Source organism: Haliotis asinina, chromosome 10, assembly GCF_037392515.1.
Source record: "Haliotis asinina isolate JCU_RB_2024 chromosome 10, JCU_Hal_asi_v2, whole genome shotgun sequence".
NCBI classification, from domain to species: Eukaryota; Metazoa; Mollusca; class Gastropoda; order Lepetellida; family Haliotidae; genus Haliotis; species Haliotis asinina.
This window is the reverse complement of record NC_090289.1, coordinates 21,013,078-21,032,721: the sequence shown is the minus strand read 5'-3', so window position 1 is coordinate 21,032,721 and position 19,644 is coordinate 21,013,078. Positions and strand designations below refer to the sequence as shown.

General features: G+C 38.7%; 1 protein-coding gene and 1 pseudogene across 2 annotated transcripts in view; one reads left to right on the top strand and one right to left on the bottom strand.

Annotated features, from left to right (window-relative positions):
* Nucleotides 1-19,644, top strand: part of LOC137297669 (obg-like ATPase 1) — a 310,380-nt gene that overhangs the window by 63,310 nt on the left and 227,426 nt on the right. For both annotated transcript variants that reach the window (XM_067829580.1, XM_067829582.1), the window contains exon 4: nt 16,069-16,129. In XM_067829580.1, coding sequence (XP_067685681.1) covers nt 16,069-16,129 — 61 coding nt within the window. The remainder of the gene's footprint in view (nt 1-16,068; nt 16,130-19,644) is intronic.
* On the bottom strand, nt 10,383-14,422 carry LOC137297744 (tigger transposable element derived 5-like; annotated as a pseudogene).

Below are 19,644 nucleotides of genomic sequence, written 5' to 3'. Positions count from 1 at the left end.
GTTGTTGGGGTCTAAGGAGAGGTCTCATTCTCGCCTTATGGTTGAGGATCGTGAGTTAGTTCATTTAGATGGGACCATTCATAAGGTCATGACTCCACTCAACATGGTGCTAACAACGACAGAGGGAGTAGCTGTGGCTGTGTGTCATACGTCAACGCATCAGCAGATGTATATCCGGACAGTTATGGTCTTGGTGCAGGAACAGTTAAACATCATCCTGGATTTGATTGTGCATTTTTTCTCCTACATCACTGCTATGCATCGGAGGGGACCTCTACAGCTCAAAGAACCAACTGCCAGGACAGCCAGATTGTACCTTCAGTATTCCTCCACTGTGCTCAGTTTGAGCATTGAGGATTTATTTAGCTGGTGCTTCTCCTGGCCTCCTTGTGGAATGCATCCTTGCGTGTGGAGTGTGTCAGAGGGTATTCTGCGACCCTCCTGCCAACTGTGGGATAATGCATAACCTGAGATTGGATAAGTTTAAAAATTTCAAAATTTTAACTGTAAATTGTATATTTATATACTTATCCTATCTCATGCTATGGATGCCCACCCAACCTGCCCACTTCACAGATTACGGGTAGCTCCAAGACGAGAATGACAAGTACAAGTGATCATGTGATTAGCTGAGATGGCTGATGATTGACAGGTGTCTATGGCGGGGGCAGAGGTCATGTTGTCAAGGGCCAGGAAGATTTTATTCAACTTATCTGACAGCACGTTTCCACAAATGGTCCAAGTGAGGAAGAGAGATGTATAATGTGAGATAGGATAAGTTTAAAAATTGAATGCTGTTCAGGATGAACTACATTTCCCTCCAATCTATCCTGTTTATATGACTCTACGAACAAAACCACCCAAAACCATACTTTTATAAGCACCCAAGTGTAAGAAGATTAATTAAGTGAAGTATAGATATATACAATTTTTAGTTAAAATTTCCATTATTGCATAATTGACATATTCTGTTTTCTCTTTGTATACCTGTATACCTGCCAGTTTCTATAAATAATTCATGTGAAGAGCAACGGACACGAAAGAGAGCTATATGAATTTCTTGATGTCAGTGATGAGGAGGATGCCATATTTAATGCCATGTGTGAGGGAATAAAATTTGGAATGGATATGGACAACCCCCCCACGTTATCAGACACCCGCCTTATTGCTCACATGAGTATATGTCGAGTGAAAGGCCCAGCAACAAGAGCGTGTACGTGTGCATACCGAAAACGTACAGTATGTGCATCTGTGAATGGTTATGAAACTAGTGTATGATGGAGAAAATAAAACTGTCCCAAAGTGTTTCTGTCTTTCCTTTTGGTAGGACCGATCTTCAATATACAAATCTTCTAATAAGGTATGATATGGTCAGTAGTTTTACATGGCGCTGTCATAATGGCGCTGTCATTTTTTTCTAAGTAAAGCGAAATATCGCATTTCTGTATAGAGAGTTCGCAGTAGACTTTCTTCCATAATGTATTAGTATACATGATTGTTACTAATTGTTCAGATATTTAAATGTATGGGAGTTAGAAGCGAGTAATGACTTCATTTTTTTTCAGATGCCGATGTCAACTCACCTTCTCGAACACATGGAGAGGCAGTGGCATGCGAGCAGCTTAGCCAATCAAATATATCGTATCATTTTGTTTACATAAAGAAAGGCAGTGATTGGATAACCGCTTTAAAATCGGGGGGATGTCCATGGTGTGACAAGATTGGAGAAAAAGCATGAAGGGAACTTTAACAAACACTATGTTTATTTGATGACATGAATGCGCATGATAAAAATCCAAATATTGATCAAAGTATGTGTACTTTTGTATATTTACATGTATTTACAGGTTCATATTCCTCCATAATAACAATGCAGACAGTGATCAAGTGTTCAATTAACAGTTCACGTTTATAACATTTTGCGAGGATCACCTCACATTGTCTAAATACAGATGCATCAAAGAGCCTTGAAAAATTCCTGTAAGCTTTTCCGCTTCTTCCACTTCCTCTTTTTCTGACATCATGGCACCCTCAATCAGTTCTTTGTCCCCCTGGCTTCTAAACACAGGAAGATCATCGTCTATTGCGCTGTACATTTCCACCGTTTCCGGGCTGGTGATTAGGGTGTTTTCTGTCACATACTCCTAATGTGGTGAGTCGTCTTCGTCAGTGACAGTGAATGCTTCACCAAGTCCCATTTTCAAGCATTTCTTGATCGTCTGTGATACACTTTGCCAAGTGATGTGGGAGAGAGCTACTGCGTTTTTTACTGTTACGGTCTTCAGAAAATCCACGAGAGCGAGTCCTGATTCAACTGCATTATTGGCATTATCATCTATAGTGTGACTTATATGCTTGGATTATACCTTTGTCCATTGGTTGGAGGAGAGAGATGGTGTTCTTTGGAAGTAGCACAGCTCTAATCTTCCCGTCATGCAATGTCATCGTCGTAGGTAGGTGGGCGGGACAGTTATCAAGCAGCAGTATTGCTTTTTCTTATAGCAGTTGCAATCGCAGACACTCCCTGACGGCAGGTATGAACATATAGAAAAAACATTCTTCAAAGATAGCTGCTGTCATCCAGACATTCTTTGAAGCGGTGTATACAGAAGACAATGTTGATTGGTTGATATGATGGAGACAGCATGAATTCTGCGACGTGCCAATAATGACGGGCTTCAGTTTATGATGTCCAGTCTTGTTACATGTCAGCAAAACTGTCACCCATTGTTTGGCCTTCTTGAATCCAGCTGGACGCTTATCCTCTGGCATCGACAATGTCCTGTCTGGCAACATCTTGTAGTTAGGGGTGTAACGATACAGGAGGGTCATGATAGGGGTCATGATGCGATAGTATCACGATACATTTAAGTTATTTATAAAAGTGAATTTTTCAAAGGAAATTTTTCTGTTTACATGGATATATCTGTATCAGAGAATGACAGAACAGATCCAAGATTCAACAAACTGTTACAGGCATTTCAACAACTTTAATCAAGAAAACATCTTCAGTTCACACAAAATTTAGTCTCTTAGTCAAATAAAGGAAGGTAGTACCAACTGAAATTCAAACACAATCTCTGAATCGCCACAGAATTACTCAAACAAACTTCAGATTTTTTTTGAGAAATATTACTCTGTTAACATGGTTTGGTTTCAGGGCAGACCTCTGGGCGGTCACCACATCACCTGCGGTGCTAAATACTCTCGCAGAGAGCACGGATATTGATGGTACAAACAGGTACCTTCTAGCAACCTTGGAAATTTTTGGAAAATAAATACAATTTTCCCTCCACCATCTGAGTGGACAGCTGTCCAGTAGAGGAGGGTCTGCGTTTTGGTTACGCAGGATCTCATCCTGAGCAATTTCAATTGAAGACTTTTGTTTTACTTCAACTTCAGTAATGAATGTATCCCCAAACATCTCATGGAGAGCACTGCCACTTTCAGATTGATTGCCCTCCAGCTTGATCTTCTTCTCCTTTTCAGGCGACAAATCTGAACTTAGTCACACTCTTCTGTCTCTACGTCAGTAGTGTGAGCTAAATCATCTTCTGTCATGTCTGACACTGGCAGGTCTGGCAAAGGCGATGTTACTTCATAGAGTTCACCATCACAACCTTAAAGCTCCAGTTCAACCTGAAATAGTAAAATTGCACAATTGTGATAAAGTTAAAGTGACTTTAAGTTAAAGCTGAAAACAGTGAATACATATCAAATAAGTGAACTAACAGTATCACAAACAATGATGATTCATCAGTGTTCAGGTCAACTTCAGGACTTACGTTATGATAATGTTATGAAAATTATGAAATACTTATACCGGGATGTCAACCTCCATCTCACTTGTTATGATGTCAATCTTGGAAAACAGCTGAAGCTTGGAGACATTATCAAGGAAGGGCAAACCCTTGAATCGTCAAGGGCTGATGCTGTCATCAAGAACTCTTGGTCACCTGTAATCATGAAAATTACTAAATTATTGAAAACATTTATAAAGTTAGGTAAGATATTAGATAAGATCATGCATTTATTTAAAAACATGGCTTTAATTTCCATTCAAAACTGTTTATGAAATTTTGAAAAAATCATAAATTTGTAATATATGTAACTTAATATTACTACTGTTGGACTTGGAAGATATATAAGGTCAAAAAGTGAAATAAGAATGCTCACATTGCTGAGATTGCTCAGAATATTTGGTAAAATGGTGTACTATTCAATATCATCATTATTTTAATGATAAATTCATGAAACCACTTGAAATAGGACTGAAATTGATTATCTATCTTTGACTTTTCTTGTTTGAAAAATAAATAAAGCAAATATAACTGTTTCAAATCAATTTGTAACAATCGAAATGTATTTCCCTTAATCTTACCTTCATATCTTGACTTGAAGATCTGCATGTATTCTGATAGAGGGTTTGATGGTAGGTCCAGTGTCATCGCTAAGGGCTACAGTTGCTGTCATCATTTGCTTCATCACTACAACAATGTCTGCAGCGATGCTAAGCTCGCTGTGTGAGAGAGTTGCCAGATCACTTTCCTTTTTTCTTTACTGAGCTTTGTTGCATGCACTGCAGGCTGTTGTTTCAAATACCGTTGAACCATCTTGTAGGAGCTATTTCATCTGGTTGATACGTCAATCTTCAACTTGTGCTCAGACAAGTTCAGTAACAGTTGTTTTTCTTTCAAAATGCGGGTTGCAATAGCACTTTTGTGGAAGAAGTTAACAGTCCGTCCTTTAGCAAGGACTTTTGACACAGAAGCTTCTTTCATTGCTTTTGAATAGGCCACTGCATGTGGTGTTGTGGCAGCTTTTCCATGGCAGCCACCATGTTTGATACATTGTCAGTAACCACAGCATATGTCTTTTCTGTTATGTTCCAATTGCTGAAACATTTCAGCAATACACTTGCAACATTCTCGGCTGTGTGTGATTCACTCATTACTTCAGTTTCAAGAACACAGCTCTGCATCTTCCAAAAAAGAAATTTGAAATGACAGGTAACTGTGAAGTGTGATTCACTATTTCTTGATGTCCATCCATCTGTTGTGACACTCACTGTTTGAACTGATTTTTCCTGCTCAAGTGGTTCTTTAATTTCTGAGTACATATCAGGAATAACTTTATCTGAAAAAGTGGGGTCATGATGGCAGATTATATCTGGGCTCTAACACTTGTATCATTCGTCTGAAACCTTCGTATTCTACTGCAGAGAAAGGCCTCAAGTCTTTCATGATAAATTCAGCAACTGACCTTGTTATTGCCTCTGAACGAGTGCTCGTCAAGTAGATCTACTTGTCAAAATTAAGTTTTGACTGTTTTTTTTCTTTGTGGTTTACCCGATGTGTCCGTGTTGCTAATTCCAGTACTTGAAACTTGAGACAGAATTTCGGCATGATGTCTTTGCAAGTTGGTTGTGAGATTTGTTGTGTTCCTGGAATACTTGACTGACGTGCGACAATGTCTACAAATAACTTTACTCTTATCAGGTGTTGCAACGCCCGTTTTATCAAGAATAGGCTGAAACCCATAATTACGCCAGATAGGTGGTCTGTAGACAGCTGGGGGGTTCAACAGTTCCGGCGTGTCGTCTGCCATATTGTTTGTATACATTGCGCACAAATTTGTCATTTGTTTCTAAAATATTAGTTTACTATGTTTCTTTGAGATCAAAATTTCTAACAGCAAGACAGTAACCAGCAGTGTTGAGATGTACTGCTAGACACATATTAGATGATCCTGCGCACTAAACGCATTTGTGACAAGAGAGGCAGTACAACGAATTGGGCGAGTACACATGGCTGCTACAGGTAGCTTGACGATGCTAACCGTGACATGAAATCAACACCGCTACTGATTAACACCTGTCTCGCTGCTGTGTAACACTAGTCTCGCTACTGTTTTACACCTGTTTCAATACTGTTTAACAGATTTCAGTTGTAGTAAAAAATGTCCAAGTTAGGAAAACATGGGCAAATAGTTCATTCTCAGGCAAGGGAGATAGCATACAATGTTATGTATATGGACAAAAATTGTACAACCAAAGCAGATTCTCTTTTACAAAGTAGCCTTGCTACTGGACTCTCAACGGCAACTTTAAAGCGCATTAAGGCAGAAGGTGGTAGGAGTGCGAGTGGACCTACATTTATCAGTCCCACCAAGTTGTGCAAACCCAAAACTTGCAGTTACAGACTTGATGATTTTGACCAGTGTGCAGTCTGTCAATTTGTACAAAGTTTATATGGCGTAAAGAAGCAACTACCCACTCTGGATAAGATGTATGACATGGCAAAGTGCCAGTTGAACTACAAGGGTTCTAAGGAAAGTTTTCGAAAAAATCTCAAAGACATGGGGTTAAGGTGGCGAAAAACGCAGTCAAACCGTAAACTTTTAAGGGAACGTAAAGACATTGTTTCCAAGCGTTTGCAATACTTGCGTGGAACAAAGAAATACAGAGAAGAAAATCGACCACTCATCTTTATCGATGAAACATGGTTGCATGTACACCACATTGTCCAAACGTGTTGGCAACTTGAGGGTGAAGTCGTAATTAATGGGGTTCAACCTCCGCCTGGCACAGGACCTCGGCTTATTGTGGTTCATGCAGGGGGTGAAAACAGTTTTGTTCCAACTGCTTTGCTTGTTTTTGATTCCAAACTCAAATCAGCAGAGTATCATGACGAGATGAACTTCGATAATTTTTCCAAATGGCTCCAGGAAAAGTTGATCCCAAACCTTCCACTGCACTCTGTCATTGTTATGGATAATGCACCATATCATAGCAAGCAAGTGGACAAATGTCTGACAACTGCCAACAGAAAAGATGACATAAAAGCGTGGCTACAAAGGCACAGTGTCAAATCGGGCCCTGTCTACAGAGTAGACACGATGTTGAAGCAACATGGTCATGATGTACTACATCTCCCTCCATACCACGCAGAACTAAACCCGATTGAGTTAATTTGGGCAAATGTGAAAAATTTTGTTGCTTCACAAAACTTGACAGTTCCCAAAAAGTTCCTTAAGAGTTGCCATAAATGAAAGGATGTCTGCAATCCGTGTGTCAGTGCGTGTCGTATGTGGTTGGTGCGTCGACTGGGGATCGGCTCATGGATAGGATGACTGGAGTCGAATGAATACGTTGATGACTACGAAGGCATAGTTTAGTTGTTCAAACTTCTTTAGTTGGTTTCACAAGACATGACAAACAAGTGAGCGGACTTCCAGCTCAACCCCAGAGCCTTTCCTGCGAGCGGCATAATCCTGCTCGCTGTCGTCCCTACAAAGACAGTTGGAATGCCGGGCTCCACACTCACATCTCACCTCCAGTATAGATGTGAGCATACATATATATAGGTTTTAACAACAATAGACAGGCAAAGATTCAACAACGGACAGATAGAGAAACTAATAGCACTTTCTTCTACAGCTGATGTGATGACAGACACAGCCAAGGGGGATGACCAGTAAAGGCCATAAATGTCACATACAGTAATTAATGGAAGTGACAAAGAGGAACAAGGTAGCTGACAAAACAATGTACTCTGCGGTAGTGATAAAGATCAAGATTGCTGACTGAATAATAATAACTAAATATCATATGGCCTGGCTACATAGTTTTTGGTCTGCAGAAATATTTGGACAGGGCTGTCCTGACAGGTGCGAAAGAATGGTCAGAATGTTGTAAACATGTTAAAACAATTGAAGATGGTTACTGGCAATGCGAAATTGCAGTAGAAAGGGAAACTGACAGACTAGTGATTGACTTAGGACTTCAGACACCGAGACTGATTCAGAGAGTGATAATTAAAGCATAAATCAGTAAGTCCGCCTAATTTTCCAGCATTGTTGTGTCTTGTATAATAGTTGACACATACTATATCAGGTTTTTACTGTTCCCATACTTTGTCATAAAAAAAGAATAATCTTTGGTGAGTTGTCTGTATTTTATATTTTTTTAGTCACTGATGAATCTACTGAATCTGGTACTGAGTAATTCCCAAACCGACAAATTTGTGTACAAAGATATTTCTCACTCACTTATCAGTGTCAAAAGGTATTTTCAGTTTTCTGTACACAATTTTGGTGACCATATAAAAAATATGACAGAAATTTGGAAATATTGTTTGAATACTAACCATTTCTCTGGAACCGGTTATATAAATTTCCAAGACATGTATTCCCGGTCGATCACCAGCGGAATTATGGACGAAAATCAGCCCGTACAGAGAAATAGGAACAAAAAATAAAAGATAAAAATATTTCCCCCTTGCTACTCTGATTTAGCCACCACCATTCAGTGACAGATAACTTTTGACATATTAAAAACTTAAATGAAGGACAATAAACTATATGTAGTTATTATCTATTTAATATTTAGCAGAAGAAAAGTCAACTTTACCCATTAAAACAACACCGCATATTTCTTCGAATGATAAGACTGCAATTGCAAGTTCAGGCATAAGATACTGATATTCCACGCTAACCTTTAGTTAAGACGAAGACAAATAGATGATTGGGGCATTGACAAGCTTTTTAGATATTCAACAATTTTGTTAAAAAAAACCCAGGAAAATGTCATTTGCTTCGTGAAATGGATCGGTGGTCCTAAACATATTTGCTCAGTATATTGTGTTGATTTTACCTGTTCCCAAAACAAGTGTGCTATAACAAATTATGCATGAAACACGGGGAAAATGTACTTCTCGATATTTATCAGACAACCTGTCTCCCTCTTGTTTCAAGTGGATCGTTCTGTGGGGCATTCCCAAGTATGCAAATTGGGGTCATTTTTCAGGTCATGGATCTTATATGTGTTTACCAGTAGCATGTGCTATTTATAGATCGGAAAAGCCCAATGCGTCATTTTGGGAGATGTTCGCTCTTACCAAATATTTCTTCACTTGTAATTTTGAAAATCATCACAGTATTGCACAATTATAAGGAACATTAAGAGCATTAATAATGCTGATTAATTAGGTACCATGTATTGCAATACGAGGGGTGATTGATGAGTTTTGAGCCTAACAAGGAAAACCTAATCCATTTGATGTGAAACCTGTTTATTTCTCAACATAATCACATTTCAGGTCCACACACTTTTGCCATTATGCCACTTTTGTAGAAGTCAACTTCTTTGCTAGTGAAAAAGTTGGTTACTGCTGCAGTGACGTCATCATTGGTCTGGAAATGAGTTCCCGCTAAATGTCTTTTCAGCTGAGGGAGCAGATGATGATGTGACGGGGCCAAATCAGGTGAACAGGGCTGATGTGGAAGAAGTCCAAAGGCCATTTCATGGATATTTGCCTTTGCAATCATTGACGTGTGAGCTGGAGCATTGTCATGGTGATAAAGGACTCGTTTTGCCAGCATCATTTAGCTTTGATTTTCTCTCTCAACTGTTTCAAGAGTTCCACATAGTAAGCCCCGTGATAGCACGACCTTTTGGAAGCCAGTCCACCATGATTACGCCTTCAGAATCCAAAAAAACCAGAAGCCATGATTTTCCCAGCTGAGGGAACTGACTTTGACTTCTTTGGAGTAGGAGATGTGACATGTTTCCATTGTTTTGACTGTTGTTTTGATTCAGGCTCAAAGTGATGGACCCATGTTTCATCCATGGTAACAAATTGTTTTAGAAAAGTCTCTGGATGACCTTCAAAAAACCTGAGATTCCCCCTGGAGAGCTGATGTCTTTGGTGCTTCTGATCCGCTGGCAAAAGTTTGGGGACCCATCGAGCAGAAACCTTGTGCATTCCTAAAATATCAGTCAGAATGAAATGCACTCGCTCCTGACAGATGTCCACTAAGTTGGCTATCTGTCACTGTGTCCCTCTGTCACTGTGTCACTCTGTCACTCTGTCACTCTTCGGTCATCCATAACCAAATCCAGGATACGCTGGACCATTTCTGGCTTTGAAGACACAACATTTGAACGGGGTTCATCTTCAATGCCCGTTCGCCCACGTTTGAATTCTGCCACCCATCTTTTTACTGTTGCATATGAATCAGGGCATTGTCCCCAAGTGTAGATGACATATCCTCAAAAATCTCAGTTGTTGTCAAGCCTTTCTTCCAAAGGTACTTGATCACAGCTCGTTTCTCTTGTTTTTCACTGTGTAGTCACCAGGTGACCTCCTCTGCAGTCTATACCTTACTCTTTCTTAAATAATGCGTCAAATACTTCCACCTTTTGTGTTTGTGGCTCTACTTGATTGCTCTATCAGCACACCAATGATTTCATCTGTACCACACTCCTTCAGTGGTAGGCTCAAAACTCATCAATCACCCCTCGTAGACGACCTTCAAATCGATGTATCGTATACTGACCCTTGCGTCGGGATACAATACTGTGTCGTCAAATCGTTACACCACTACTTGTAGTATAGCCAAGTTTTGTCACAGTTACAAATTTGATCTGGTTCGAGGCCTTCTGACTCTATCAGTTCAGTGGGATAATTGCTAGCTGCTTCCTGATCTGAAGATCAACGTTCCCCAGTCACCGCTAATGACTTAATTCCATGATGCTGTTTAAAGTGCCATACCCATCCAGAGCTGGCCTTGAAAGAATCTTCGGATCCATGAATCTGCATTGACAACGTCTGGACTTGTATTTTCATAATCTCTCCAGAGTGTCATATCAGGACTGAGTAAACCATGAAAAGAGAGCTTTGTCCAGCGTTGTGTCATATGCAGTCTTAGCCTTCTTTAAGTTGAGGTTGCCGATATCTTCGTCTCCATCAGGAATCCCTTCAACTTCTCCTCATCTTTTAACCAGCCTCTGAGGGTGCCTGCCGGGACACTAGTGCTGCGACTGACACTGGCCTGGGACCATTCCTAACTCTGCTGATGAGGGCCAATTTCTGTGCAACTGTGTAAGGTTGGCATTTGTTCTTCGTAGATGCCATGGTGAAATTCACATATGGCACAGAACAACTGCGACCTGAACTTTTATACAGAAGATGATTTCAGCACTCACATCTACTTTGAATGTGAGGATGTAATGTAAAAGTGTTACAGATTGCTTTGTTTCTGGTTTTCTGTAGTGAGAATGTGTTGTTTTTTCATACACATGTACTTGAAGAGATTCTATTTTTTTTCGGTTATTGTCCGGATTACACGCCAGTTGACACTGAGTACGCATCCACCATCTTGTTACTCCAATGACAACACGCAGCATCTTTGATGTGCAAATTAGTTTCGAGAGTTCAAAGGGCATTTATTTAACAATAAAGGATCAATTGACGACCCCAATTAGATATGGGAAACACGCATATGATAGTAAAAGCAGCAAACCATGCCATCATGTCTAATAAGATCTAATGTTTGTGCCAAGGAAGGGCATCCAATGACAAGGTGTTGGACAGTTTCTGTAAATTGATGGCATAATTGACATTTCATATTGATATTTTCTTTAAAGGTCACATATACTCTAATAGGGTACAAATGCAAAATCACTTGCTGACATCGTTATAAATGAAATCCTGCCATTAAAACTACTCATTTCGATCTTTAATTACATTAAATCAACCTTTTTGTCAACAGTGCACAATTCTCAACCGCAAACAAAATTTCAACCAATCAGAGTGGAGCGTCTCCGTGACGTAATAGTGGGTATAGAAATGAGGGTCTGTGCAGTATTCATCTACATTTCAGGGGTTAAACTATTTCGTTTACAGGTTTGTACAAACCTGAAATCACGAAAGCTGTTGAGAAAAGTGAAAGCTATATGTTCTCACAATCTACTATCATTTAGTTTTGTCTCCTGCTTTGCCTAGTTTTCACGTTACAACCCTTGTTTTCATAGACGATTCTGTCAAAATCACTTGGTGTCGCTAGGTTGTAAGCCGTGTTAGGTGGCATAAACCTATGCATTATTTGTCATCATTCACTTGATATAACAGGTATAATTAGTGGTAATGCCACTTAGTTTACCCAACAAAGGCCTCCATTTGGCATTTCTTTTGTCTGGATCGATCAAAAGATTAACCAATAACACGCTGATTGATTAATTAGTTTTGGGGGATTTAAATGGGGGAGTTGTCAAAAGGTAGTGATTATGTATGTACATTTACTAATCTATACTGAATACACTCTGTCGTGTCTGTCTATGTAAAACAACACCCTTCTTTCAAAGGATTAACCGCCCATACATTGATTGATTGCTCATGATTGGTTAAGTAAATAACTTTCTAAAAAGAATGACGCACATTATGCAATTAGTTGCCAGGTGTGCTATGTTGGGTTACCAATGAAACTATACAGCAATGTGAAAAACCTGAAACGATACATCACGTTTTCATATATTAGACTGTTAAAAGACACATCCCTTGGGAAATCTGCAGATGAATTATATATCACTTGTTTTTGTGGATATTGATGGATACATTCCTCGAAGAAGGTAATGGCCTGACATTGCTCCTATAACTTTAATTTTAATGTTTGCATTTTTGTTTTTAATAAGTTGTCGTAGCTTTCAACAGAATCCTTGTTTTCTTTGTTAAGTGTCATGATGCAGACGACATACACAAGGGCGTGCGAATTATGATTCATATAGGAAAACTATGAAATGTCTACATATTACATCCCTGTTATACATTCGCATATCGCTTCTTTTTATTAAGTTTCCAAATGTCTACATACTGGTGAGTGACCGTTACAAACCAAGTAAATTTAGCAAGTGAAGAAATTTATCGCGCAGTATTTTCACTTCGACCGCGACCTCGCTTAGGTTATGTTACAGGTTGTGTCATGCAAACTCCTTTTGGTAATGATTCAAATACATGTTTATGTAGTGTTGATTTTCTAACTTGATGAGAACAAACCATACTTAATCTCATTAATTCAAATGGATTTGACTTCACAATTTTCAAAAATGGCGGCGCCCTGTCTGAGGATGAATGCTATTTAGGTTTGTTTTCAAAGACTTACAAAAGGACAATTACCTTCTACTGGTAGTAAAATATGTATTTTATTGATGGACAATAGGATTTTGCATGACATTGCTTATAACATAACAATTTCACTCTTGGAAGTGAGGTGGAGGTCAATATAACATTGCTTGCAATATAAATGTCACTTCGACCCCCACCTTGCTTCCTTGGAAGAAGTCCTTACGTTAAAAGTTGTGTCATGCAAAGTCCTTTTGGCCATGATTCGAGTGCATATTTAACTACCAGTAGAAAGTAGTTTTGATTTTCTAACTTGATGAGAACAAATCATCATCTCAATAATTCTAATGGACTTTAGCCCGTGACTTCACGATTTTCAAAAATGGCGGCGCCCTGACTGAGGATGAATGCTATTTAAGTGACTTTTCACTGACTTTCAAAATTACTTTCTACTGGTAGTAAAATATGTATTTTACTGATGGACATTTGGATTTTATATGACATTGCTTATAACATAACAATTTCAGTCTTGGAATCGGTCAATATAATATTACTTACGATAATACTGTCACTTCGCCCACAACCTTGTTTCCGAGGAAGAAAGCGTTATATCCATGCAAAATCCTTTTGGTCAGCAATGTGTAGTAAGCAGTCTTGATTTTATAAAGTCGATGAAACTTGAACTCCATTTTCTATCCTGGAAGCGTGGTAGGGGGCTAACCATCCGATTCAGTATATACCACAGGCTTCCACAAAGCTCACTAACAACTAACAACTAATTTATGCACAAACTACAGAGTCTGGTGGAAATCTGTGCATAGTGACAACATCATCCGACCCCAAGGAGCAATTGACGGCAACACAACAATTCGGCATGTCTTTGGTCACGTCGAGAAATCAACAAAATGACGAGCTTCCTATACATTTTCTATACATTTTAATGGAAATCGTTCCTTCTATGACATCACTGTAGGGCTCTGGTGACAGAGTTACGTAACCTGTCTGCGATTTCATTTGCGGGCGAGAGAGAAGCGTCTCTTCATTTCTATACATTTTAATGGAAATCGTTCCTTCTATGACATCACTGTAGGGCTCTGGTGACAGAGTTACGTAACCTGTCTGCGATTTCATTTGCGGGCGAGAGAGAAGCAGACGGCTTTTTAGCAACTTTTAAGCGCTTGGTATTAATTAAGCACAAGTTGTTTTTTTTTAAAAAATGGTGTTTCGTTTATGACTAACCAAAAGTCTTTCATATGCAGTGATAAAAAGAGTACCAAGTTTAGTGGTCCTTTAAGAATCACACTCTGGCAATTGTGTGTGGAAAGTGACTGAGCAGCAAAAAGGAAGCCATCAGTTTCATATTTGAGACCAGCCGACTTCATCCAGGCAAAGGACTCAGTTGGATTTCTGTTCTGTTCCACACACTGCATGTACACACGATGCAATGGCTTCTCAGACAGCTTCTCCACAAAGGACCGACTCTTGGCAGACTGGGTGAAGGCCTTCACCTGGTTTACTCCCATCGCTGTACCGTCCAGCAGTACATCATCAACAAAATCAACCTCAAATTTCAGATTGTGTCAAGCAACCTTGGCATGCTAAAATAAGCTGTGGAATTCCTTGCTTTCATCGTGAGTCTTGACATCTTGAGTTGCATCACCAGAGGATCATCCGATAGATAAATATGTGCAAAAGGACACAATAAAATTCATTAAGAGCTGCCCCATCAATCAAACCCCAACCTCTGGAATTGATTGGCATATGTAAACGATTAAGAAAGGAATGAGGATGGTGTTCTCTGTTATCAGACATGATCCGTCTGGTCAGTCGGTCAAGACTCTGGATATCTTGTTTTGTCCAATCGACAAACCCAAAGGAATAGGAAAGGACTGGCACAGCAAAGGTATTGCTTGGCTTTGACTTTGTTTTGAGCATGTAGCTCAGAGCTCCAGATTTTCTGAGATTTATACATAGGCTGAAGTCAATCTTGAATCTGCTTATATGTCTTATATAGAGACTCAAAAAGGGTGCAACTCCTATTTTGTTTGTATTTATAATTTTTTGTATGTTTAGAGACATTTGAATTTAGATAAATTTTGTTGAATCTCTATGTCTATCCACTTCTCCACAAAACAGCGCTAGAGAATTGATTAAGCTTAAACATTTGTTAAACAATTATGATGATTAGCTACACTGAGAAAACTGTTCAGTCAGTGTGGAAGTGTTTACTTGAATTGTTAATAAACATTGAGATTTGATATTGTTTATGGTTTATTATTTAGTCATCTTTACAAATTCCTTTCATGTTGATGTTAACATTTGAATAAATGTCCCATGACATGGTTTCTCTTGTTCAAATTGTCGAAAGCTAAGAAAGTAAGCGAACTCACACTTGTAATTACAAGAGTTTGACATCACCCACAATGTGTTTCAAATGTGGACAGGTTGGCCATGTCTCCACTGTTCTGAAGGACTAGAATGAACACTTGTTACATTCACAGATCAAATCATTTGCATTAATTCTGTTCACTGAAGGGCAGTAGTTTTGCATGTAAACCTTTCAAGTTTAAAGGTCACATGCATCTTAAAACACAACTTTGCAGATTCTATACTTTACTTACTATACTAGATATTTGTATAGCACCGATATCCTGTTAGTACAACTGCTCAAGGGTGCTTAGTTTTTCCCTCAATCATTGGATGTCCATCACAAAGGCAGATAGTATTTTCAATCTCAACTCCATGGGGACCATACAACTCTTGCAGCCTACCAGGTGCACTGAGTTAATTTGGCTTTCTCATCTCATTATTTTTCTGCAAAACTTTGTAGATATATCAGTCAGAACCTGAAGTGGTGCCTTTTGGTATTTAGAGGTTTTTGTGATTTATCATTTTCTCGGTTTCTTCTCAAAATGGAGGGATAGGCTTCGTTTCCAGAGCACAACTCAAAAATCGTTTCATATCTTGGCAGATATATGAGACAGATTTTGAAGTGATTCCTTTTGCTGTTTACAGATATATTTCATTTATATTTACATGATTTCCATGGAAACGATTCAAACTTGGTCTAAATAAACATCAAGTAACCTTCAGATGATTTGTCCTTTAACATATGTGGGGGCTGACGGAATATGTCATCTTCTGATGACTCTTGTTTGTTTTGTTACAGGCCGTGTACCAGTGCCAGACATGAGATGGGATCATCTAGTTGACCACTTCAAGCCAGTCAGGTATGCATTTTGATGGAGATGTGACTTAATCCATGCTTTCTCATTAACTAGAGAAATATATATAGTTGCGAGCAGCGATGAGGGCTTCTTGGGTGTTGTGCAATACAGCCATTTGCATCTGTGACGTCCTTCCAATAGTAGTCATTCCTACAGATAATATAGATACATACTACTGTCAGTAATGGGAAATGTGTCATATTTTAACTCTGAATTCATATTGGCTTTAAATACAGATGCTACCCGTATTAGGATATCAAACAAACAAACAAACATAATGGTTGTCGCTTTCAATTCTTATTGGCTTTGAAACAGATGCTACTTGAAAAATAGCATCAAAAGAGAAAAAAACTTTGTGGTTGTCCATTCAGTGATCAAAGCATAGGCATGGCACAACAATCTGTACAAAATATATATATAATGTTGTATTAAGTAAATCTGTATCAAGGAACATAACAAACATGTCCAGTGATCTAACTTCAATAACTTTCGTGGTTCAACTGATGTAAATTTGACTTAAAGTATTCAAAACATCATACCAGTACCAGCTGAATGCTCAATACCATAGGACGATAGTACGTTACTATAGTCCAGATGATACTGGTTGTGACTTAACAGCAGCTATTCCTGCTTCAGTGACAATATTTCGCATAAATCATCAGCACGAGATACATCAGGTGGTAGATATGCTAAATCACACAGAGTATTTTAAATGACTAATAAAACCTGAACAAAATGACTATTTAATCTAATCTATGGTTGATGTGGCTTAAGTTATGGTTGTGTATGTTTGGAATGTAGCTCTTGCACTGTTAAAACCTGCTTTCTGATTTAAACAGGTTACCATAACTGTCAAAACCAGACATGTATATAGAACCGAAGGCAAAATACCGCGGTTCCGCTTATATCTCGGTTTATTGTTTCACAGATGAGGAATTGCCAGAATGAATGCGTATATGCTATTCCATGTTACACTAAAAATTCTATGTATTAACAGATAACAACATCAGCCCAAACCAGGTAAGATTTGGTTGGAGAAGTACCACCAGACCTAGTTAATTTGCTTATTTCAGCGCCTTCTAGCACGTGAACCTGGCGCAACATTTTATTTTTGCCATTTTCAAAAGGATGAGTGAAAAATCTATGGGACCTGTAAAAAATGTTATCTTACTTCTGGCACGATTCATACAATTAAACAATCAAAGTACATACATGACATGCATATATTTTATGCACCTTTAATACAATCTTAGACCAGCCACTGGGTTGTACAAATTGAGGGATTTTCAAAAACATGTAATCTTTTGAGAGACACATGGAATTATTGTCTACATCTGTTGTTCTTTGAAGTGGAAAATAATTGTAGTTTAGGTTCGCAAGCTTAAAAGCACTATCTTCGTAAGTTAAGTTGTGTCAAAAGTTTCATAAACGCTTATATATCATAATTCTAATAGGAAATTTCATACTTAAATTTCATGATTAAACCATGGTCTGGAACTCAGTGTGAAAACAATGCCATTTGTGATTAATTACTTTAAATGACACCAGCATTTGCAAGTCAGGCAATCGCACCGGTGCTTGGCGAGACGCTCCCGATTTGTCACCTCCTGGCTTAGAATGAATTTGACGTGCATTACATGCTCAAGCAGAGATAATGAGGGTGAAAAGGAGAGAGATGCAAGGAAATGAATTTTTAACTAGTCATGATCTTGAAATCTATTCAAATGCATGTAAAATTATTTATAATATAGAAAGAATATGACAACTCAACTGAAAATTTAGTATAAGTATGTTACAGTCATGGTTTCCTCGCTGTATCGGTAACAACCCTGCTGTTTAGGCGTGGAGACTCATTGGGAGCTTCATGCCTAAACCAGAAGGGATATTGACAGATACACTTCGGTTTTTGCTTGTTGATGAATTTTCTATGTATAAATGGATGCATAACGTACACAACACACCAAAAAGCCGTCTGTGGTTTCGGATTTTGTCTTTGTTGTCTCATATGTATGTAAGTCTATAAGAGGAGTTTCTCTAAACAACTCATTTCATTTGAAGCTCAGGTAAAATTTATCGGGTAAGCGGTAGTGCTTTTGACATACACAAAGAGACGTGATATTTATACACACAGGACATCAACATATCGCCAACTTAGAACAGATCCGTTGAACATAAAAACTGCAGTCAATGGTGGTGTGTATTCCCAGACGCTCGCAATCCTCCACACGTTTTCTTTCAGATTCTCGTGCCCTTTGCCAGTGAAATAACTTGAAAATGTAGGAGCACCTTTTGACACAATCCGCCGTGTATTCCTTGGCCGTCGGTGATAAAAAGAAGTGCCTATTTTCTTAATATGCAGAAACTTGGGGATTTTGATGGCTAGTATTGTTTATGGTGATGTGTACATAAAAGCAAGCACTTTCGATAGATATTTAAAGCGGTCTGAGCAGAAATATTAGTAAATTTGCTGTGCACTTTTTCCTTTCATTTGGGGCACGTCTCAAATGTTTTGTCTTCTTTTTAGCTAATGCAGTGTGTATCGCCGTCAAAATGGAGCATTTTAACAATGATGTAAGTGCGTAGTGAGGTGCCTAGAGACAAAGTATGGCAAGTTTGAAAGCGGTAGCTGTTATAGTTGTAGTGCAGCAGATTTTGGGAGCAAAGTAGTCAGAATTTGGCTGAAAAACAGAAGCAAAAACTTCAATCCCAAATAGCAGCCAAACGGTGCATTTGAGCGACTCGCCCCAACAGATGAAATTGTAGACATTTTGATTGCGCATCTGCTCAAGAAGTTTGGTAGTCATTGCAGCAGTAGTTTTGGAGATATTTGCATTTGAAATTGAAAATTTGGAATTAATTTTGATTTATCTGCCCTTTGCTATTGGGCCTACAGTCTAGAGATTTTAATGGGGAATATCTACACCTCGGTGCGCATCTGCCTGATTTTTTTCAAGCGATTCTGGCCACTGGTGCTCTTTGTAGTGCTGGAAGAAAATACGGCGGAAAAATAAATAATAATAATAAAAACATCAGTAATTACAATAGGTCTTCTGCCTTATGGCAAGAAGCCCTAAAAATGTGGAACAGTTTGCAGAGCAGAGTTGATATTACTGACTTTGATCTTATCATCTTGTCCCATAATGTGGGGTAGTAAGAACGGAAGTCCTTCCACCTGTCTGCACCACAATGGCTGTCAAATTTCTCAAAAACTATTCAGATTTGACTGATCACATATCAGATGTTTTGTGACCTAAAAGTCTGTGAAGGACAAGTAACTGCACATATGCAAGATGGGAAAATGTCATATCTTTCACCCCATATTCATAATTAACTAAATACAGACATAAAGGAGGTGACAGGAATCTCTTCTTGCTATAACACAGGTATTATTTTAGCAATAAAAGTATTGTTTTCCCAAGAGAGAAAGATGGGATCTGGCTTAGAGCATCACGAAATAGTTGGCAGCAGTCTAGGGGGTTTCACACTTGTCATATGGAGAAACTATTAGGATAATTATT